We start from the raw sequence: 19523 nt of genomic DNA, 5'->3' as shown, positions 1-19523 counted from the left end.
AAGAGAGGCAGGAGCACTCAGTGGCTTAACAGTCAGAGAAAGAAATATAGGAAGGCTCTGCCGTGATGGATGAAGCAGTTAAAAGTGACAGTGAGAAGTTTGTGCTTTCAGATTTGCTGGATTCTGTTACTGACCATTAGGCCACTTGGGGGCTCCTGCTCTCTCTTGTCTAATAGTTTCCTAGGCAGCATGTCTTCCCCTCATTCTCCAAGGTCATCTCCTCATTCCATTACACAACCTGATTTCTGAAAATAGCCGATTCTTTATCATCTCATGCAATATTGATGCTAGGATAGCAATTACATATTTAAGGATTTGGTGGGGGGGGGGCGTTAAAAGGGTAGGGAAAGTTCTGAAACACCATGAAAATATTTTGCATATATTCTTTCTAGATACTTCATAATTTTTTTTCAGTAACCTGAAAAAAGTTATATTTGGAGCCTTTGTACAGTTTCCCTATATTTTTCTCTCATTGTTTGCATTTTCAAATGCATGGAGAAATGTAACTTGAGATTTTGTTTTTCTAGAAACTAAAATAATTCAGTGTGTTCCCCTGAAGACATTAATTTTAGAACAGCATCCAATTCTCTCTACTCTGCAGATTCTGTATTGTTTTGTTTCCTATTTTGCCCTGTCTTGCAACAGGAATGGGAATAGTTGTGTCAGTAGAAAATACAAAGAAAAAGTATTGAATTGATAAATTGCATTTTAACAGCATGCCTGATTATGTTACAAAATTTAGTTTTAACATTGCAAACATACGGATTTCGGCCTTGAACTTCTGTGCCTTTATTCTCCAACTGTGTAATTCAAGTATACAAAATAGCACTCTGCTTATAGGTACTGCATCTCCTACCTGAGACTACAAACTGTGAATAATCTCCCAGCCAGTGTTTGCTTTGATCAGCATAAAGCAGTTGATGGATAGTGACTCAATTGCTTTCCTTACATTTTCTTTATAGACCTAAGAACCATCCTACTTGTTATAATAGCTGCCTGCCACCCACAGACATTTGAAATGAAGTTACAATGGGAAAGAAGCAGGAAATAGTGGATTCATTAGCCATTCCACTGCCAGGTTGTCATTTGCCCTCCACGTTTCCACCAACGTGCTCTCATTCTCTTGACCTCTTCTCTATTAAATGATTACAAAAGGAAGGAAATGATTATACACATTGTTTGTTGGACATTATTTGTTGCCCAGTTAACCCTGATATTAATCACTTAGAGATGCAAAGGAACAAAACCAGAAAAGAGGCATTTGTTACTTCTTATTTGGTGTCATAAATATGTAGGAATCCTATGCGAATGAATGGAAAGCCATGTTCTGAAAAAGGATGGATTTAGGATTGAGGTAGGGTTGAAATTCTGAAACCTACCAAAGAGTAGCAAGATGAAATCTAATTCTCATAAAATAACTGGGTATACATGTGTATGTGCATCCCTTAGAGCATGGACACCCAGTCCATGGACTGGCCCCGGACTGCAGCATGCCAGAATCCAGGCCATGCAAACAAGGGAAGCCGTATCTGTGGGATGCAGGTAGCATGCAAAACCACACACACCCTAGTCTGCAGAAAAAACTATTTCCATTGTACCAGTTCCTGCCACCCAAAAGGTTGTGAGTGGTGCCTTGGAGCAATGAAAACCACTTTCAGATATGGAGACACAGGACCTTGATAGTGGTGAGTTCCTCATTTTTCACTTTATAGTCCACTTTAAATTTCCCTTCGCTCTGCTCAAGTATAACTTATATGTGGGAGAGGGAGGGAGGGAGGGAGAGAGAGAGAGAGAGAGAGAGCTGACTTTTCTGTAATGTCCAATTGTATGCATCCCATGCATAAAAGCTAAAAACAATGAACTCTGAAATGCTGAAATACTCCTCTGGTAAACGTTTTTTACTGCCAGCTTCCCACAAAGACACTCAATGGGGAACCAGTAGGAAGTTGGAAGTTGCTCACACTCTCATTGGTTTCTTGCCTGCCTGTGGTCATGCTATTTATCTGTTTAGGTAATCAAATATATCTGAAATGATCTAACCAGGCACATGCTGTCTAGTTTTTGTTTTTTGTACTATTTATCAAACCTATCTTTAATTCATTGCATATTTGGAATATTGGAACAATACACTGCATGGAATATTGTGGAGATTATCTTTATGTTTTTCTTAAACTAAATTGGATTTTTTTCAAGAATGTCATGAGCTAAGCTGCTGTTAGCACCAGGCTTTGCTTTTGTTGACTTGAGTAGAACTCTTAACTTTACTTGAAAAATATTTACAGTCAATTTGATTTTGATATTGTTTCCATGGCAGTGTCCATGTGTTAGACCTGTTCTTTAGAATGTTGGGGGAAAAGTACTGATATTAATATAAAATTATCCTGGCAGAACTCTTATGTCACCTACTTAATTTTGTATATCAAGCCTTCTCATTATACCAGATGCTGTTTTCCTTCCAATTTTAGCATTCCAGGCATAAGTATGATATCATTTTTGAGTTTTGTATTAAGAAGGTATTATCACAGGAGGACTGTCCGCAGGTTGGTAAGCTTTGGCTGAAGAGAATTTCATGCCATTTATGCACTTTTTGTTCCTACCTCCTGCTTCATATGTTCCAAACCCATATGGCACAATTCTACTACAGTCAAGTAACTCAAGAAACAAATGAATGAATCAAATGAATCAAAACGTAATGTTTGTATGTTGATTTATTGAGGAAAATTATCCAAAGCTACATATTTCTCAAACTGTAGACAGGCAGTATTGTTCTTTTGTGAGAGTAATTGTTTTGTCCTTGCAGTCCTGCCATATGCATCATTGTGGTTCAGTGTTTTCATGATGGAGGTCACATGAAAACTTTTGCCAATGCAAAAGAGGCCTTTAGTTCCTTGGACGTTGTCTTGGGGTTCTTTGAGACCTCTTAGAATATTACACACCTTGTAGTTGAGGTGATCATTGTTGGTCAACCACTTCTGAAGAGGTTATGCTGAATTCTCTTCCTTTGTACATGATCTGCCTGATGGTATACTGGTGGAATCTAAACTCTTTGGATATAGTTTTGTAACTTTTCTGTCTGGTGAGCATCACCAACAGTTTTTTGAAGGTTTTCAGAAATCTCCTTTATTCAGGCCATGACACGCTTGCACATGACTATGTTGTAAAAATCAGACTTTTTAAATGACCAGAATTCTGTTCTTTAAATAAGGCAGGATCTCTCACACTTGTACCTGAATATCATCCTTGATTGAAACACCTGACTCTAAAGTCTCCTTCAAATGAATTGATAATTCTAGAGGTTTGCATAAATTTGCTACAAATATGTAGCTTTGCTTCATTTTTCTCAATGAGTGGCATTTTTGATGAAGCAGAATTGGGCAATGCGAAGATCACATTTGGTCTTCCTTGTCATTCCACTTTTTTATCTAAGGGAGAAACAAATTGTCCTTTATGAACTATTCTGAGATACCAGTGCAAATATAAATATAAATAACTTCAGGTATGTAAATTACTTGGAAAAGCAAAATATTAACCCTTGTATATTATGCATAATGTTACTGTCAGTACTAAATGAAATATTCTAGGAAAAGTCTGGGCTGAACTATGTAATGTCTCTGTGGTTTTCAGGGTGCCTAAATAGCAGTCAAGATGACTTGGAACCTCTTCAAAAAACATCCCAAACCTGAACCCATAATAGCTGTTACTACAGGTGCTCCAGTACATCCTACCACTACAGTAGCATCAGCAATCTCCCAGGAAAATGCAACGCAGAACTCAGGCCCAGTGGAGAGTACGGAGGATACTTTTGCAAAGTTAAAAGAAAAGTTTATGAATGAAATAAATCGTATACCTTGTAAGTAACATGATCTTATTTTGGATGTATCTGGTGTCAACATAGTTCCGGGTCGAATTGTTCCATCCTTGCCTTTTTTAACATTTTGCACATCTGTAGAATGCAAAGGTTAGATGCCCACCTACCCTCCTTCCCCTTTTATTATCGATTGCAAAAAATATAATTATTTATTGAATTAAAGAGACCAAACTACTTAAGGACGTTTCTTGAGAAAAGTAGAAGGCGGCCTGAAGTACTTTTTTCACTTTAGTGAAAAGAGACAGAAAAAAAAAACCACAAGAAAGGACTTACTAGAAAGACTATGTTAATTTAATGGTAATTTCAAAATGAGGTAATGTAGAGTAATTTGTTGCAAACATACTGACTTAATTAGCAAGTCACCTGGAGGGATGACTCTGTTTATAGAAAATCAAAGAAGGAAAAATGATCTACATTGGGAAAAGGTTCTGAATTGGAAATAGATGATCCAAAGGATCAGCCATCTGAGTGCCGTCATTCAGAAATGTCTGAGTGGGTCACAATAACCTAATTTATGGAATCACTTTCCAACCTCACTGTGTTTGGTCTTGCAGCAGTGATGATAGCTTATAAATTTTAGAAAGAGATTGATTCTGCGCTTAAATAATGAACCCGATTTACTTGGCTATTGTATTGTATATTTGATTCTTTAAATGTGTTTTCAATAGTTGCTTGTAATGTTTTGATCTAAATTCCTAAATACATAAACATAACATAAACATAAACAAGAAATGCTATTAAAAAATAAGTTGGGCACTCAAAACATGAGGAGAAGCACTCTGAAAAGGGCCTGTCCCAGGTACCTGAGGCAGCTGCATCCTCTGGAACAGGGGTCACCAACCTCAGGGATCACTAAATTCATAATTTTAAATCCCACAGACCACTAATATGATCTGCCCAATGGCTGGATAGATGGGCATGGCTAGGTGGTCATGTGACTCGATGTCACTCATGTTGAGGGGTGCCTCACTGGCCTCTATTAGCCTCACCCCTCCCAGCCACTCCTCGCTTGCCCGGGCTCCTTAGGGCCCCAATAGAAAGCAGTTGTTGGAGCTAAGCAGCCTCCACGAGAAAGAGTTGACAAAACAGCTGACTCAGTTCAAATTGGATCTGACCGAGAAGGAGGCTCAGCAGAAGCACCTCACTGAGGACTATGAGCATAGGCTTTCCAAGCAGAGGGAAGACCTGAGAGAGTGCAAATCCAGGTACTGGAGACTCAGCGGGCTGAGATGGCCAGCCAGTCCCACTGAAACAAGGCTCTCTGGCTCTTTGCCACCAGCAGCACTTCCCTCCAGCCTTCACCCAAAGCCCCGCACCAGGAGGCTGAAGCAGATCCCAAGTTGGAATTTATCCCCATCTCTGACCCACACAAAAAGACCCAGAGGCGGAGACTCTGCAGCAACACAAACATCCATTGCACATATTCGGCCCAGGGACTGTAGCTTGAAGACCCCTGATTTAGTGCAATATTTAAAAAATGCAAATAATTTTTTTTGTGGACCACCAAAAGTTTCTCACGGACCACCAGTTGGTGACCGCTGCTCTGGAAGGCTCAGAGGAGATGCTTCAGAATCTTCCTCTGCCATCTCTCCTTGCATTTGAAGTCACAGCCATGGGCAGAAATGGCTTGGGTACCCATACGGGGTGTGGCTTGTAAACTTTTCCTAAAAAGGATGTGCGCAACCTTAGAAATGGCATCTGCATGCTAGGCAGGTAATGTAAACCTCTAGCACTTCCTGCTTCCCCTTTCCCCATATTCTGCCTATATTTTCACAGTGCCACCATGGGCCCTGATTGCCATTGCTGTCGTTGCTGGATTGTTGCTGCTGACCTGCTGCTTTTGCATCTGCAAGAAATGCTGTTGCAAGAAGAAGAAGAACAAGAAGGACAAAAAGGGGATGAAAAATGCTATGAACATGAAAGATATGAAAGGCCAGGTGAAAATATATCATTGGATGAAGACCAGTTGGGATACTGCAGTTATTTAAGATATGGGGGAACAAGTCCTCATGTTTCTGGTGGGCTTATCTAGAGTGGCCTACAAGAGAGCAAACAAGCAAACAAATTGCTCTGTCTTAGAAAATATACCAAACCAAGAAATAAATTAGAACAGGAAGGATAGAAAAGTTTGTCTTAAAACTATGATTACTTTAAAAAAATCAAAAGAGATTGAGGAATTCAGAAAATGAGACTGACAGTCACTGTTTCAGCTGACAAAATGCATATTCTAACCTTCGCTCCCTCTTGTTTTCTGAGTTTTTTTTTTCATAAAACAGTTGCTTGCTTTCTGTATTTGACACAACAGAAGTCACTTTATTTTATTGTGCTGTAATCTCACTTCACTACAATACCATAGTTTAATTTTAGTATGGCTTTACTGCAGTATTGTAATTGCATTTAATTTTACTTTATTATTTTATTTTAGCACAAACATTTTTGTTGTTATTATCATTTTGGCAGTCAGTTTCTCCTATAAAAGCAAAAACAAGGATACATTTCCTTCCATAGAAACTAGGAGCTTCTAATTCCATTTGTAACAAATATTTAGAAATATTTATTGTCAGAAACCTATAGTTCTCAATTGTATATATCAAACATTTCTTTATGTATTATTTATTTATAAATTTATAAAATGTATTAACTATCTGAATCCCAAAATACAGTAAGTGATATACAAGTCTTAAATATAACAAAGAATTAATATAAGGTATACATATTTGCCGAACATTTTTACAATTTATAAATTTTAGAAGCAATGAATGGCTTTTAATCTTTTTTTGCATATATTTTATTTTTTCCCCTAAATTAACCAAGGATGTTTCTAGGTGTTTCTAACTTTGTTTTTTTCCTTTGTCTCACAATTTCAAAAAACATTATACTTCTTAGCATGTGAGAAAGCATAAGAAAGAACTCAGTTCCTGCTATGCAAAAATAACTTTTCTATGTAACCTTGGAATGCAATATAGTAGTTTCTCTTGGTCAGTGATTCTCAACCTTGGCGACTTTAACGGCTGGGGAATTCTGGGAGTTGAAGTCCACAGGACTTAAAGTCATCAAAGCTGAGAAACACTGTTCTAGGTATTAAAGGAAATATAGGATATAGATTTATCACACAAACAAAAAACAGTAGTATTTGAAATAGATTCTTTTGTGCTTGCAATATCAAGCACTGTGATCTTGAGGCTATTCACAACAATTGAGCTTTCAGCCAGTTTGTGTTTTGGTTCCTCAACTGCTCATGAGTCCCCCTTAACATTTCAGGCAAAGTTGAAGTGGTGGTTGAACTGGGAAAGTTGAACAACTCTAGTCTGATACCCCAAGGAATCAAGTCAGCATTAAGTATCAATGTAGGCAAAAGATGTACCAACCCCATCTCTTTTAAAAGTAGGTTTTCATTTGGCAGCAATCTTTAATAAGGAGAGACTCAGAGTGTCCATGTCAAGAAAAGCATCATCATTCTGACTACTGAATAGTGACTCTGTGGAAAATGTGGTGATGCTGAGAGGATGTTTTCATCAGAGAGTAGCTGGGAATTCTCACAATTCAACACCTCTCAACAGAACCATGTGGGGAAAGTGCCCCTATAGAAAACCGAGAGACAGAGATAGTCTGAGCTTTTTTTCTGCTGAAATTGGAATGGTTATAACAATATAATTAGAGAACCAGTTTGGTGTAATCGTTAAGGCTAGAAACTGGGAGATATTGTCCCACTTTAGGCACAAAGCTAGCTGGGTGATCTTGGACCAGTCAATTTGTCTCAGCCCTAGGAAGGAGGTAATGACAAACCACTTCTGAAATGCTTGCCAAAAAAAGACTTGACCAGGCAATCTCTAAGAGTCAGCATTGACTCAAAGGGACCAAAGAAAAAGATAAAATAATTAGGCACATCACACACTGTAAACACTGTGTTAGGAAATTTTAAATATAATAAATTTAGAAAACTATCAGTTTTCAGAAGCACATCCAACATTAGCTATAGTCAGGCATTCAGAATTCCAGAACTCTCTGCACTTTTGTAGATAATTGCCTATTAAGCATGATTAGCTGGAAGAGAAAAACAATTGTGCATGCAATCTGTGGGTCTTTGCATCCTTGTGAATAAAGACCCTGCCTGGCTCATGATGAAGCCAGGGGCAGAAACAGTTGAAAATGCTAAGGTATTTTGTGGCATATTTTTTTCTCAATGTGCAATATAAGTAGATTTATTATTTGTATGGCATTGACAGCAACAGAGCTTATCTTGGATTCTTACCTGAGAGTGCTTGAGATTTAAGAATGCCTGAATAGAGTTATTCAATATTTTGTTGAATGCAAGCACACTACTATGTGGATGGTATGTATTTTCTGGATAGATTCTTGGCTATATCTTCCAGCTTTCTAAACATAGAAAAGTAAAAATAGGAAAATAGAAACAGGTAAATATCCTTTTCACCCCTTCCTATTGGAGACTGCAGTGGTTTGACGTCTAACTCATCTAACCAGTATGCTTTGGGACGTCTAGCCTATAGAATCCTGCCTAATATTTACATATAAAGCAAAGAGATTGAGGACAATGTTATTAACGTATCCCCAACACTGAGATGAGTTTGACAGGTGCTTCTGTTAGTCTTATTTATAACCTACACCCTTTTCCCCATTAGAACTATGATTACATTTTAGCCCCTTGCGATAACACAGATGGAAAATTATCACTCACAAAAAGCACAAGAGGATTTGTGCAAGGATGATCTCAGGAAGCAATTTGTCAAGGACCATCTATAAATCTTAGCTCATACAATTTTTTTATGTAGTATCCCATTTGAAGCTACCATCTCAGTAATTCCATTATTTTATAGTTCAGGATTATAATACCTGTTTTGTAAGCATAAATCAAACTAGTTCAGCATCAAATTGCATTAGCAATTAATCTTGACAAACATCAGGCTATGAATGGTGATGGCTTCTTCTTTCATATTGGGATACTTTGCTTCACTAATGTGGAGAAACATTTTCTGATCCATCACTCAATCTACATTAATCAGGCAGTAATAAGAGTTGCTTGACTCTGGGCAGAGATGGGCAGCATATAAATCTAAGGATGCACAACTCCAGTCTTTTTCATCATTTAAATTGCCCTGTTGTAGCCAGTTTTCCACTGCACTCTGTCTACAAAGAGTTTCCTCAGTGTTGAGATATGAATTAGTTTTCTTACCAAACCATAAAATAAAATACTAACTTCATTTTAATAAAGAAATATGTAACTGCAAATGGACACTAATTTCCCATCTTACTTTGAACATTGATCATGTAATTTAAGATTGAGCTTAGGGTTGATGAGAGCAGGAAGTCATTTATTAGTCATTCTTGATTTAGGACAATGGTTCCCAACCTTTTTTTTGGCCATGCTCCACCTAAGCATCTCTAAAATCCTGATCCCCCCCCCCCCGTAACATATATTTCTTACTTTACTCAAAAAGTAAACTCTACTCATGCAGAGGAAGCCTAAAAGGCCATTAACTTGGTTTAAACAAGATTCAAATTGCCCCACATTACAAATTAAATTGCCCCCCTGTGAGGTGTGGGCAGCATGTTGGGAACCACTGATTTAGGATCACAGACTTAAGAGATATATTAGAGATCACCTAATCAGGCCTACTGCTCAATACAGTACATTTCTGCAATTTAAAAATGTAGTTGCAACTCCCTTGGCAGAGTCTACCATTTGCCAAGGCCATTTTCTTATGCTGGAAAATATTTCCTGTACTATTTCCAACTGCTATTTTTAGTCCTGCTCTCTAGAGCAATAAAGAGCAAGTCTGCTCCATTTTCTCCATGACAGTTTTCAGATATCTGCAGATCCCAATAACCTGAATCTTTTTTTCTGGCCTAATCATATTGTGGGTATATGTTTTTACAGGCATACGAGAATAGGTAGTCGTAAATTCCCTGAAGAATTGCAGAAGGCCCCAGAAGATGTATGAAAAGTTAGTGTTATGAATCACATCTCTAATTACTAATGAACTGATATGGCATAAAAGGCATAAGGATTAGTGGTGGACTGGATTCTTTACATGTTTTGGACCCATCTTTGACTTCAGGTATCTACAATGCCTGAGACACTGGCAAGTTGTCCAACAGAGAAGACAACGCATGACTGAATTGGATTTAACCCAGCTTCCCAAGAACAGAAGCCATCTGGTTGCTTTGTTTACAATTTTTCCCATTAAAAGTCAAAGGACTGAAGGCTTTTATGTCCAGGACCTCTATCTCTATGAACTGAGCATGTTCCAAATTAAAACAGTCAACATTTAGGCGACCTACAGTTTATGACAGTGTTGGCGAAGCTTTTTGGCACCAAGTACCGAAATGGGAACACGGGCATGTGTGCACGGGGGAGCACTGGAAACTGGAAGAGCGCATGCACACATCGGGAAACTGAGCTTCTGGTTTCCGGAGTGCACATGCTCATCAGTCAACTGGTCTTCCAGTTTCCGGCGCTCCTGCTTGCGTAAAAACCAGCTAGCCAGTGCACATGTGCACACCAGAACTCAGAAGAGCAATGGGCAATTGCTGGCATGCCTGGAGAGGTGGCTCTGTGTGCCACTTTCGGCACACGTGCCATAGGTTCGCCATCACGGGTTTATGAAATAATACTAAGATCTATTAAATTGGGTTTCCCAGTTCTGTTCATTACTGCGTTATTCATATTGATTTCAACATCCAAGATTTCAGATAGAAAGTAGTTGTAGTTATTAGTGTGGGATATTTAGTGTATCAGGAATTGAGATTTATAACCCTCAGACATTTTTTTAAAAAAGAAAACAGGAATCCTGGTCAGGATGACTACGAAAAGGCAACTAAATTATAGAAGGATTTTCAATGAGGCCCTCCCATTGTAGTGTGAACAGATTTTGGTACAATATATGATTTTCCCAGAGGTCTCCTGGTCTGTTAGCTCATCCAGGCACAAATGGAAGAAGTGACAAACTGTAAGGAGAAACAAAAGCTTTCCTTGGCTAATTTATGTGACTGCTTTACTCCAATTTCTGTCAAGGAAGACTGCCAATAGCAAAAGAGAGTAGAAAGAGAGCTTTTCTCCTCTCTAACCTCTGGAAGTGCTAGATAGATCATTGTAACAGCTGTGTGTCTTTTCTTTACAGTTTATTTTTCATTCTTGTTCCTTATAAAGGGCTTTTCTAGTCACAGGAGAGGTCATCCTTGAGTTACTAATTGGCTGTGTTTTCTCTGTCTCTATTTCTCTGCTCCCTTATGTATTTCTGTGCTCTTTTTGTTTTTGGTTCCAGAGAAACACAGGTCTACTAATTACCTTCGGTTTTCTTTTCTTTCTTTTTTTAGTGCTATTTACCATTAAATATGGAAGATGAAATTGGCTGATATAAAATGCTCACTTTTGTTTCTTTGATTGGATTAAATGAAACTGAGTGCAAAAAAATAATGATGTGCCTTAAGCCAAAACAACATACTTTGGTAAATAAACTTTTTGAAAGTGATCTTCCCCCAAAGAAGGCCACTTCAGTTTTGAAGCAAAAGAATAATGGAGATCTACTTATGTATTTATATCATGCTCCTTGTTGAGGGCTTTACACTTGCTTTTACAGGTATATAGTTTTGCAATAGAAGTTCTGTTTTCATCCACTTTATTTGGGAAATTAGAAAATATTAGAATTTAATATTTTGTTGTCTTATTCTGTCTGGGACACCCATCCTTTTTATAATGCACTTTGGAAGGTGTGGAATCTGCAGTTTCTCGGGAGCACTTGTGATGTTGATAATTTGTAATGTTTTTGTGTCTATAATGCCCTTCTCTTCCTTCTCTGTGCTCTCTTTGTCATCGTTCTGTGTTGTTCTGTCTCCATCTTTTCTGACTAACCTGGATGTCAACACATGGTAGGTCCTATTCAAATGTCAATTCCCTTTGAGGCACAAAAGGGACAAGGGAAGAGGGTTTATGGGAATTAGTCCACAGTGAGCCCACATTCGATACTTAGACTTTATATAAATGATAAACTTGATCTTATGCTGTAACTGAGAATTTTTTTAAAAAAAATCTTAAATTTCCGGTTAAGAAAATTTATAATTAGTGAATCAGAATGAAGTTCAATCCAAATACAAGGTTCACTAACTGAAATAGAGGAGAATATTTTGTTGTGTTACCCGTATATCTAATCTAAGCTCTGCATGAGTTCATGGAGGAAGCACCAAACAGGCTTCTCAGCAACACTATGAAGGTCTAGGTATGACAAGTAAAATGCTGAAAGAGTTATCCAGCATTATTGGATTGCACGTGCTTGTGAGATGTTCTCGATACACTACCGTATTGAGAACAGACATGAGTACTCATTTACCCAAATTTAATAAAATGCAATTTAGAAGTCTGGGAAAGAGTAAATGAATGTGTCCCTTGGTTAATCTGCATGCATATGCATGTATGAGTATTTGAATCTTTTTTAAAAGTTAAGTGAGAAAGAAATCATTGGGGCTATTTAAGATTTCCATTTATTTGGCAACCCCTTCAATGAATTTCTTTATGGACAGTGCATATTTAAGCTGCTTTGTCTGCCTTGGCTACTCCATTTCCCATGGAGATTGGTGTCATTTGCTAGCATACAGCAGCTGTTACACAAGCCTGACTTCTTCCATGATATGGATACATTTAACCATGTTGGCTGAGGAATCCAGAAAATTGCCCACTAAAACATTTAGTAGCTGCTAGACAGGAGAAAGCAGTATTACACTAATACCACTGTGGCAGTGCTTTTCCTGAAAAATTGTAGAATTCATGACTCCTGATTAGATAATACTTTAAGTGTCAATTATATGTAAGATAATGTTTGCCTTCTTAAAAAAAAAATATTGAAGTATTCAAGCTGTATCCTTCACTAAATCTATCAACAAAGAACAGATAGATTCTCTGCGCATTTGAGATGTGTAAGAGGAATAAAAAAGTTGCATGTTAGTTTTGTTAATTAGTTTCCCCTCAGTTTCCCCTCCTCTTTTCATTTGGCCTGGAAATCCATGCTCCTATTCCTATGGTAAATCTGAGTTTCTGTACTAACATAAGATATTGTATTATTTCTTTTCTAGAACAAACAGGATGATGATGATGATGATGGAGAAGGTGATGAGGAAGGAGAAGAGGAAGAGGAAAAAGAACCAGAGAATCTGGGCAAATTGCAGTTCTCCTTAGATTATGATTTCCAGGCTAACCAGGTAATATACACACATTAGTAAATACAAACAAGAGACACTACATCTAACTTCCTCCACTGAGGGTGATAATGAGAACTGAAGTTCAAATTTTTAAAAGAAAAATAGATTTGGAATTGCTGCCAGGCGTTGGGTAGCTCTAGGCCAGCCTGAAAATAACCCGAATAATGCAGGAGTCAACCTGATGGCGTGAAGGAGTATGGAAACCCAGAGAAAAGTATTGCACAGAGATCTTGATTTAAATCAGTGTTTCTCAAACTTGGCGACTTTAAGTCCTGTGGACTTCAACTCCCAGAATTCCCCAGCCAGCCATAGCTGGCTGGGGAATTCTGGGAGTTGAAGTCCACAGGACTTAAAGTCGCCAAGTTTGAGAAACACTGATTTAAAGCATTAAGCTATAAGTTCTTTCTTGAGTACTGGAAGCCAAGATGACTTCTGAGTGGCAATTTCCAAATTGGATGTAGTTGCCTCACGTCTTCTGATTTCTTCAGTCTCCTTGATCATTGCACATCTGCAGATCCCCATTTGGGAAGTGGCACCTCTTCAGAGGTTTTTTGGCTTGTTGGTAGATGTTCAAGGTCTGTGGCAGATGGTATGAGGTACCTATAAGAACTTTGGACTTTATGGTAAACTCTCCATTGACTTACCTTGCATGAAAACACCGTTTCTGAATATAGACCAACATAATAATATGGGGCAAACTGGTGGATTGTTGTATTTTAAAAATATGGGTTTCCATCTTTTACCACCTGGTGTCACAGAAATTAACAACATGCTCCTTGGGATTTTGACATGTTGCCAACAGCAGTAGTGGAAGAAGATTTTCAAAATATACCAAGATGTACGAATATAGGTATACGTGAACATAGTATATCTACCCCTTTGGATTTTATGATATAGAAACTTTAGCCATATCTTTCTATAATGTTTTCATTCCAAGAATAGTAAGTCCATTTTAAGACTTCCTTATTAGGTAAACTCCTGGGGTGTGCTGACAACTTTTATGCAGTTACCTGTGAGAAATATTCATCATACATAAAGTGTTATTAAGGTTCTACATCTTGTTGTCTTAGCAGATAAATAGCTCAGTGCTGAATGTAAGCATCAGATTGCCACAATGTTTAACTTATTGTTTTTATTCTATTTCAAATTCAATTTTTCTTTTTTTTAAGGACTGAGTATATACACTTTTGATAGTGCAGTGATCATAATATCATGAAAGAAATACTTGATGACATTTCTCTATCTAGAAGGCAAATTCCTAGGAATTCTTGATAGACCAGTTGAATGGCTTACCTGAATATTTCTAAACTGCAATTTGCACAAATCATAAGATATTAGAATAAATTTTCTATTTGTGCCTAATCATTAATCATATGCATTTCTTCAAATGAAGTTCAATGTAGCATTAACAGCTCCATCCCCTTCCCCCCAATAACAGAAAAGAGGATCAGGAACCGGATAGTAATATAAGTGAGTTGTACATTAAAGATAGAAAGGACTAAATCAGATTGTTTCCCACTTTGATTGGAACATGCAATTTCAAGCCCTTTTTTTCTTTCTTCTCCAAACAGCTCACTGTTGGAATCCTCCAAGCAGCTGAACTGCCAGCATTGGATATGGGAGGTACGTCTGATCCTTATGTCAAAGTCTTCCTACTTCCAGACAAAAAGAAGAAGTATGAGACCAAAGTACAAAAGAAGACCCTCAATCCAACCTATAATGAAACATTTGTCTTTAAGGTAAGATTTCTAACCTGGATGGTCTTTGCATGGTTAGTATGTTGGCCTAGCTATGTTGCCTTCAAAATAATTTGTATACATCTGTGATCAATACCCCACCAAATGGAACTCAAAAGGAAAAGACTGGTAATGCTGAAGCTGAAGGTAGCAAAACTAACACTTGAAACCATATTAAACAATAGAAGACAGTATTCCTATATTAGCCTTCCAGTAAATGAGAAATAGTACTGAAACATAATGGAGAAAAAGAGTAAGAAGGCTGACTGAAATTTTAATAGCAAGAATCAAAATGGCTGACAGGGCTCAACACTGCCAGGGTATTGGAAAGGTTGTCTAAACAATACGTGACTCTAGCAATTATCTCTTAGGAAATAGATGGTAGTAGCACTGTGAATAAATTTCATGCATCGCGCTATCAATTATATGCTGTATGCCAATATATAGGTTAGTGTATTTGTCTTGACAAAGTGGTTTAGATGGCCTCTAAATTCTATATGCCAATCTTTTTGAATATGAACATAATATAAAGATGGATATAATATTTGTCAAAGTCAACACTGAAATCTCTTCAGCCTTTACCTTTGAAAAATACTGCTCTCCTCTAGTTAGTAATGTGGGAGAGAAAAGGTAGTTACCATGTTTACCCGAAAATAAGACAGGGTCTTATTTTCTTTTGACTCCCGAAATTACAGCTTGGTCTTATTTTCGGGGAGGTCATTTTTGAGGCTCAGGAAGCAGTGAGCGTGATCACCCCATGGTTGCTGCTGTGTTGCAATATTTTAGGGGAGGGCTTATTTGGGGGGAGGTCTTACTTTAGCGCATGCGCTCAAAAGCCTGATTAGGCTTATTATCGGGGAAACAGGGTAGGAACTTCTCCAAGATGTTGTGGCTAGAAAACCTACCTGACTGCCTAACTCCAAGTGCCCAGGAGCTTCACTTTGCCTTAGAAGCAAGGATGCCTCTATTACTTCATCAAACAGTTGAATATGTATTATGCCTGAACCTTTATTGAAATAAATACTCCTTTGACATTTCATACAGTCCTTTAAACAGATGATAATATAAGCAATATTATGTTATTATGACTTTCTGCTAAACAGAAAGTGGGCAAGTCCATTTTTTCTATAGTTTAATATGAATGTCTGTCTTTAGACCATTCATTAACAGTTACAAGGCTTTTTTTGATTATAGGAGAATAAATGGAGTCCAGATATTAAGTAGTTTATGCATTTTCTCCTCTTGTATTGCAAATTTTGAGTCCATTTTATTAAGCTGATTCTCACATTTACTCAACATATTAGTGGAGTGGTTTTATTTTTAATTAGTAACTAAATTTTAATCATAATGCTTTCTTTCTTTAAAATTCAAAATATTTTGGAGACAATTTATTATTTAAAACAACAAATTGAAAACAAGGGCAAAATAAGAAATAATTTGAGGCAAAACGAGCTAATGTCAAGCCAAAGATCTTTCTACACGAAGATCTGGTTATTTTTCTAAGGCTTTTAGATGCAGGGAGATGGCTTGTATTAGTACAAAAAAAAAAAAGATCCCCTTTAACGAGTAGTAAAAAAGAAAGAAAACTCTGTGCTAGTTTATCTTGAAAGGTAATGTGATGCCCTTGAAATCTTAAAAGTTGATTACTTCTTGAATGGTACTCTAAAAGGTAGTTTCCACCGAAAACTAATGAATAAGTACTTCAGGACAACATTATTTCATAATAGTGAATATATTCAAAATTAAAGCAAGAGATCCAAAGCCACTTGCTTTTACTTTTTGAAAAGTTGTTCTTTCCTTGGTACAAAAGTGTCTGACCATTTTTAATCCTGGAATCAGAATGTGAATGTCAGTTTAGAAACGCTGAATCTCTTTGTAATTCTCCAGGCATTTGTACATTGCTTTCATTGTTTTCTTCCTCTTTTGCAAGGGCATTAATCAAATTTCTTGAAATTAGGCAGCTTATCTAACTAGGTGAAAATGAAGAAGTAGTCTCTTCTCTATTTCTTTGTTGTCATGTAGTGAAGATGCAGGTTTTTTGCACCCAAGATAGTTTATGGCTACACAAGACTTTTCTAAAAGGTTTATCAATGTTTCCTTTCAAATGGTAGAAATAGCAATAGCACTTAGAGTTATATATGGCTTCATAGTGCTTTACAGCCCTCTCTAGAAGGTTTTCAGAGTCAGCATATTGCCTCCAACAATCTGGGTCCCCATTTTACCGACCTTGGAAGGAGGGAAGACTGAATCAACCTTGAGACATTTAGAATCGAACTCCTGGAGTGAACAGTGAGTTAGCCTGCAGTACTGCATCCTAACCACTGGGCCACCATGGTTCTATAAAAATGCTATATTACTGAAAAAGGTCCTTGACTTTGTTGTAACAGATTCCATACCAGGAGCTTGGTGGGAAGACTTTGGTGATGGCCATCTATGACTTTGACCGATTTTCTAAACATGATATCATTGGGGAAGTCAAGGTACCCATGAATACTGTGGACTTAGGACAACCCATTGAAGAATGGAGGGACCTAGAGAGTGCAGAAAAAGAGGAGGTAAGTGTTTTCTCCACTTGCTGTTTGAGCTTCAGTTGTGAAATGTAGATTTAACCTTCTCTACAAAGAACCTAGAGGTGGTAAAGTTTGTGATAGTCTCCTGGTCTTGGGAAAAGAGTTACAGATAATCAAATTTAGAAGCAAAAATCCCTGCTAGCCAGAACTCTCCATGCTTGGACAGTTGAACCATACTTAATCCCTTACCAGTCTGCATCTTAAAATGCAGAACTATTACATGTATAGCTATCTACTTTGTAGGGGAAATTGTCCTCCAAAACTAACAACTTCATATAATACGTTTTGTGCTACAGCTCCCATTAGCCCCAATCAGTGTGATCAAGGACAAGCAGTGATTATGATAAGGTAATCTAAAAAGCCATCTGTTTCTAGGGCACTTCTGGGAAACTAAGTAATCTGGTTGTAGCCTACGCACCTGGCACAGGGAGATTCACTTTTCCAGCCAAAGGAAGAGTAACAGAATCAATAGCAGACTGCTGGCCGCCCACATATAAAAACTGCCCCCAAACAACACATTACAAATAAGATAGTTATATTTATTTATATTGTAGGCACAGATATTCATGAGACACAGTAGGAGCTTTGAGTTCATTGTTTTCCCAATTTCCCTCAACAGCCAGAGAAATTGGGAGACATCTGTATCTCATTACGATATGTACCCACTGCTGGGAAATTGACTGTCTGCATACTGGAGGCCAAGAATTTGAAAAAGATGGATGTTGGAGGACTTTCTGGTGAGTGAAGATCAACAACATACCCACTAGATATCTCCTCTGAGCTATTCAGATATCTGTCAATACAAACAAATAGTTCTCCTTCACGCATTCTGTAGTCAAAAAGAACATTAGAGAGCAGCAGAGATACAAAAACCTCAAGTACTATTTGCTATCTAGTGTTTGTCTGTGTATGTTTGTAGACTAGATAATATGCTTACTTGCTTTTGCAAAATCTTTGGGTTCAAAGCTTCTTTACTTTTTTGACATGAAAACAGTCATCAGTCCATGTGCTTGCCAGAGAATCTCTATGAATAGCAGCTAGATTCTAAGGTATACAATGAATGTGGGCAAAAGGCTGAATGGGAAGGGAAGATAGCAGTACCACTGGGGTTTCTGTCAATTTGTATTTTAAATTACACCTCCAGTTCCTTATTTTAATTTTTTCAACAAGAGAAAGAATCTAAGCACATTCAGAGAGGGCAAGATAGAAGCATATACAACCTCTGCCAACCAATAAACTTCATTTCTCCAAAACTCTTACAATAGTAAAGTTAATATGTTAATGAAACATCTGGAAGCCAAAAAGCAACTTGGAGAACACCAACAGTGTAATATACCAACCCTTAGCTACACATACAGTATTATCTATTTTTAAAATCATTCTGATCAGACCAGCTTTTAAAAGCTGGGAGAGCAAAGAACAAATATACATTTGATAGCTTGCAAATGCATCAAATTAGTATGACACAAAGATGGGCCTCAGATAGACATTTTCAGAAGATGTCCTGTAAATCTTAACCATCAACAGTTTCATAGTATGGAGGTAGTCTTTTAGATAGTCAAACTTTAAGCCATTGATGATTTTAAAATAAATACAAATATAATAAATCATGTTTGGTAAGCAATTGGCAATCAGTATAGATGTTTCTGTGTAGGCATCATAAGATACCATCTAAAATACTTAAAAAGCATAAAATACCAGTCAACCTGCTGCAACTTCTGAATATTTTAAAATGCAAGTCCCAATAGAATGCATTTTACTCATAGGTCTTCTGGTCCAATGTCTCCACTGGAACAAGAAACTTTATACCATCTCAGACAAATAGTTGTCCAACATTTGCTTGCAAACCTCTAGTCCTGGAGTGCCCACAATGTCAGGGACAAATTGTTCCACTTCTCTTAATAGTTATCAAGGTCGAAAAAATTCCTCGTAATTTCAAATGTGGACTCCCTATATGATCTGTCCACTGGTTCTTGTTCTACCCTTCAAAATCATTCACACCCTATTCCTTGTTGACAGTCCTTCAAGTATTGGAAAATTGCTTCTTGTTAATGGCTGTCAGATATGAGCTCTTCTCATAGTCCTCATTCCTATTTCAAGAATAAAACATGGAGTTGTAAGATTACTTTCTCCTTTTTG

At 37.4% G+C, this 19523-nt stretch overlaps 1 protein-coding gene across 7 annotated transcripts in view; it reads left to right on the top strand.

Annotated features, from left to right (window-relative positions):
* Positions 1–19523, top strand: part of SYT2 (synaptotagmin 2) — a 132142-nt gene that overhangs the window by 101533 nt on the left and 11086 nt on the right. For all 7 annotated transcript variants that reach the window (XM_081948870.1, XM_081948869.1, XM_081948873.1 and 4 more), the window contains 6 exons: positions 3625–3850; positions 5645–5805; positions 12953–13078; positions 14650–14817; positions 17202–17369; positions 18004–18121. In XM_081948870.1, coding sequence (XP_081804996.1) covers positions 3646–3850; positions 5645–5805; positions 12953–13078; positions 14650–14817; positions 17202–17369; positions 18004–18121 — 946 coding nt within the window. In that variant the 5' untranslated portion in view covers positions 3625–3645. The remainder of the gene's footprint in view (positions 1–3624; positions 3851–5644; positions 5806–12952; positions 13079–14649; positions 14818–17201; positions 17370–18003; positions 18122–19523) is intronic.

Source organism: Natrix helvetica, assembly GCF_964273705.1.
Source record: "Natrix helvetica genome assembly, chromosome: 3".
Taxonomy (NCBI): Eukaryota; Metazoa; Chordata; class Lepidosauria; order Squamata; family Natricidae; genus Natrix; species Natrix helvetica.
Note: the sequence above shows the minus strand (reverse complement) of the source record. Positions and strands in the feature narration are given on the sequence as shown.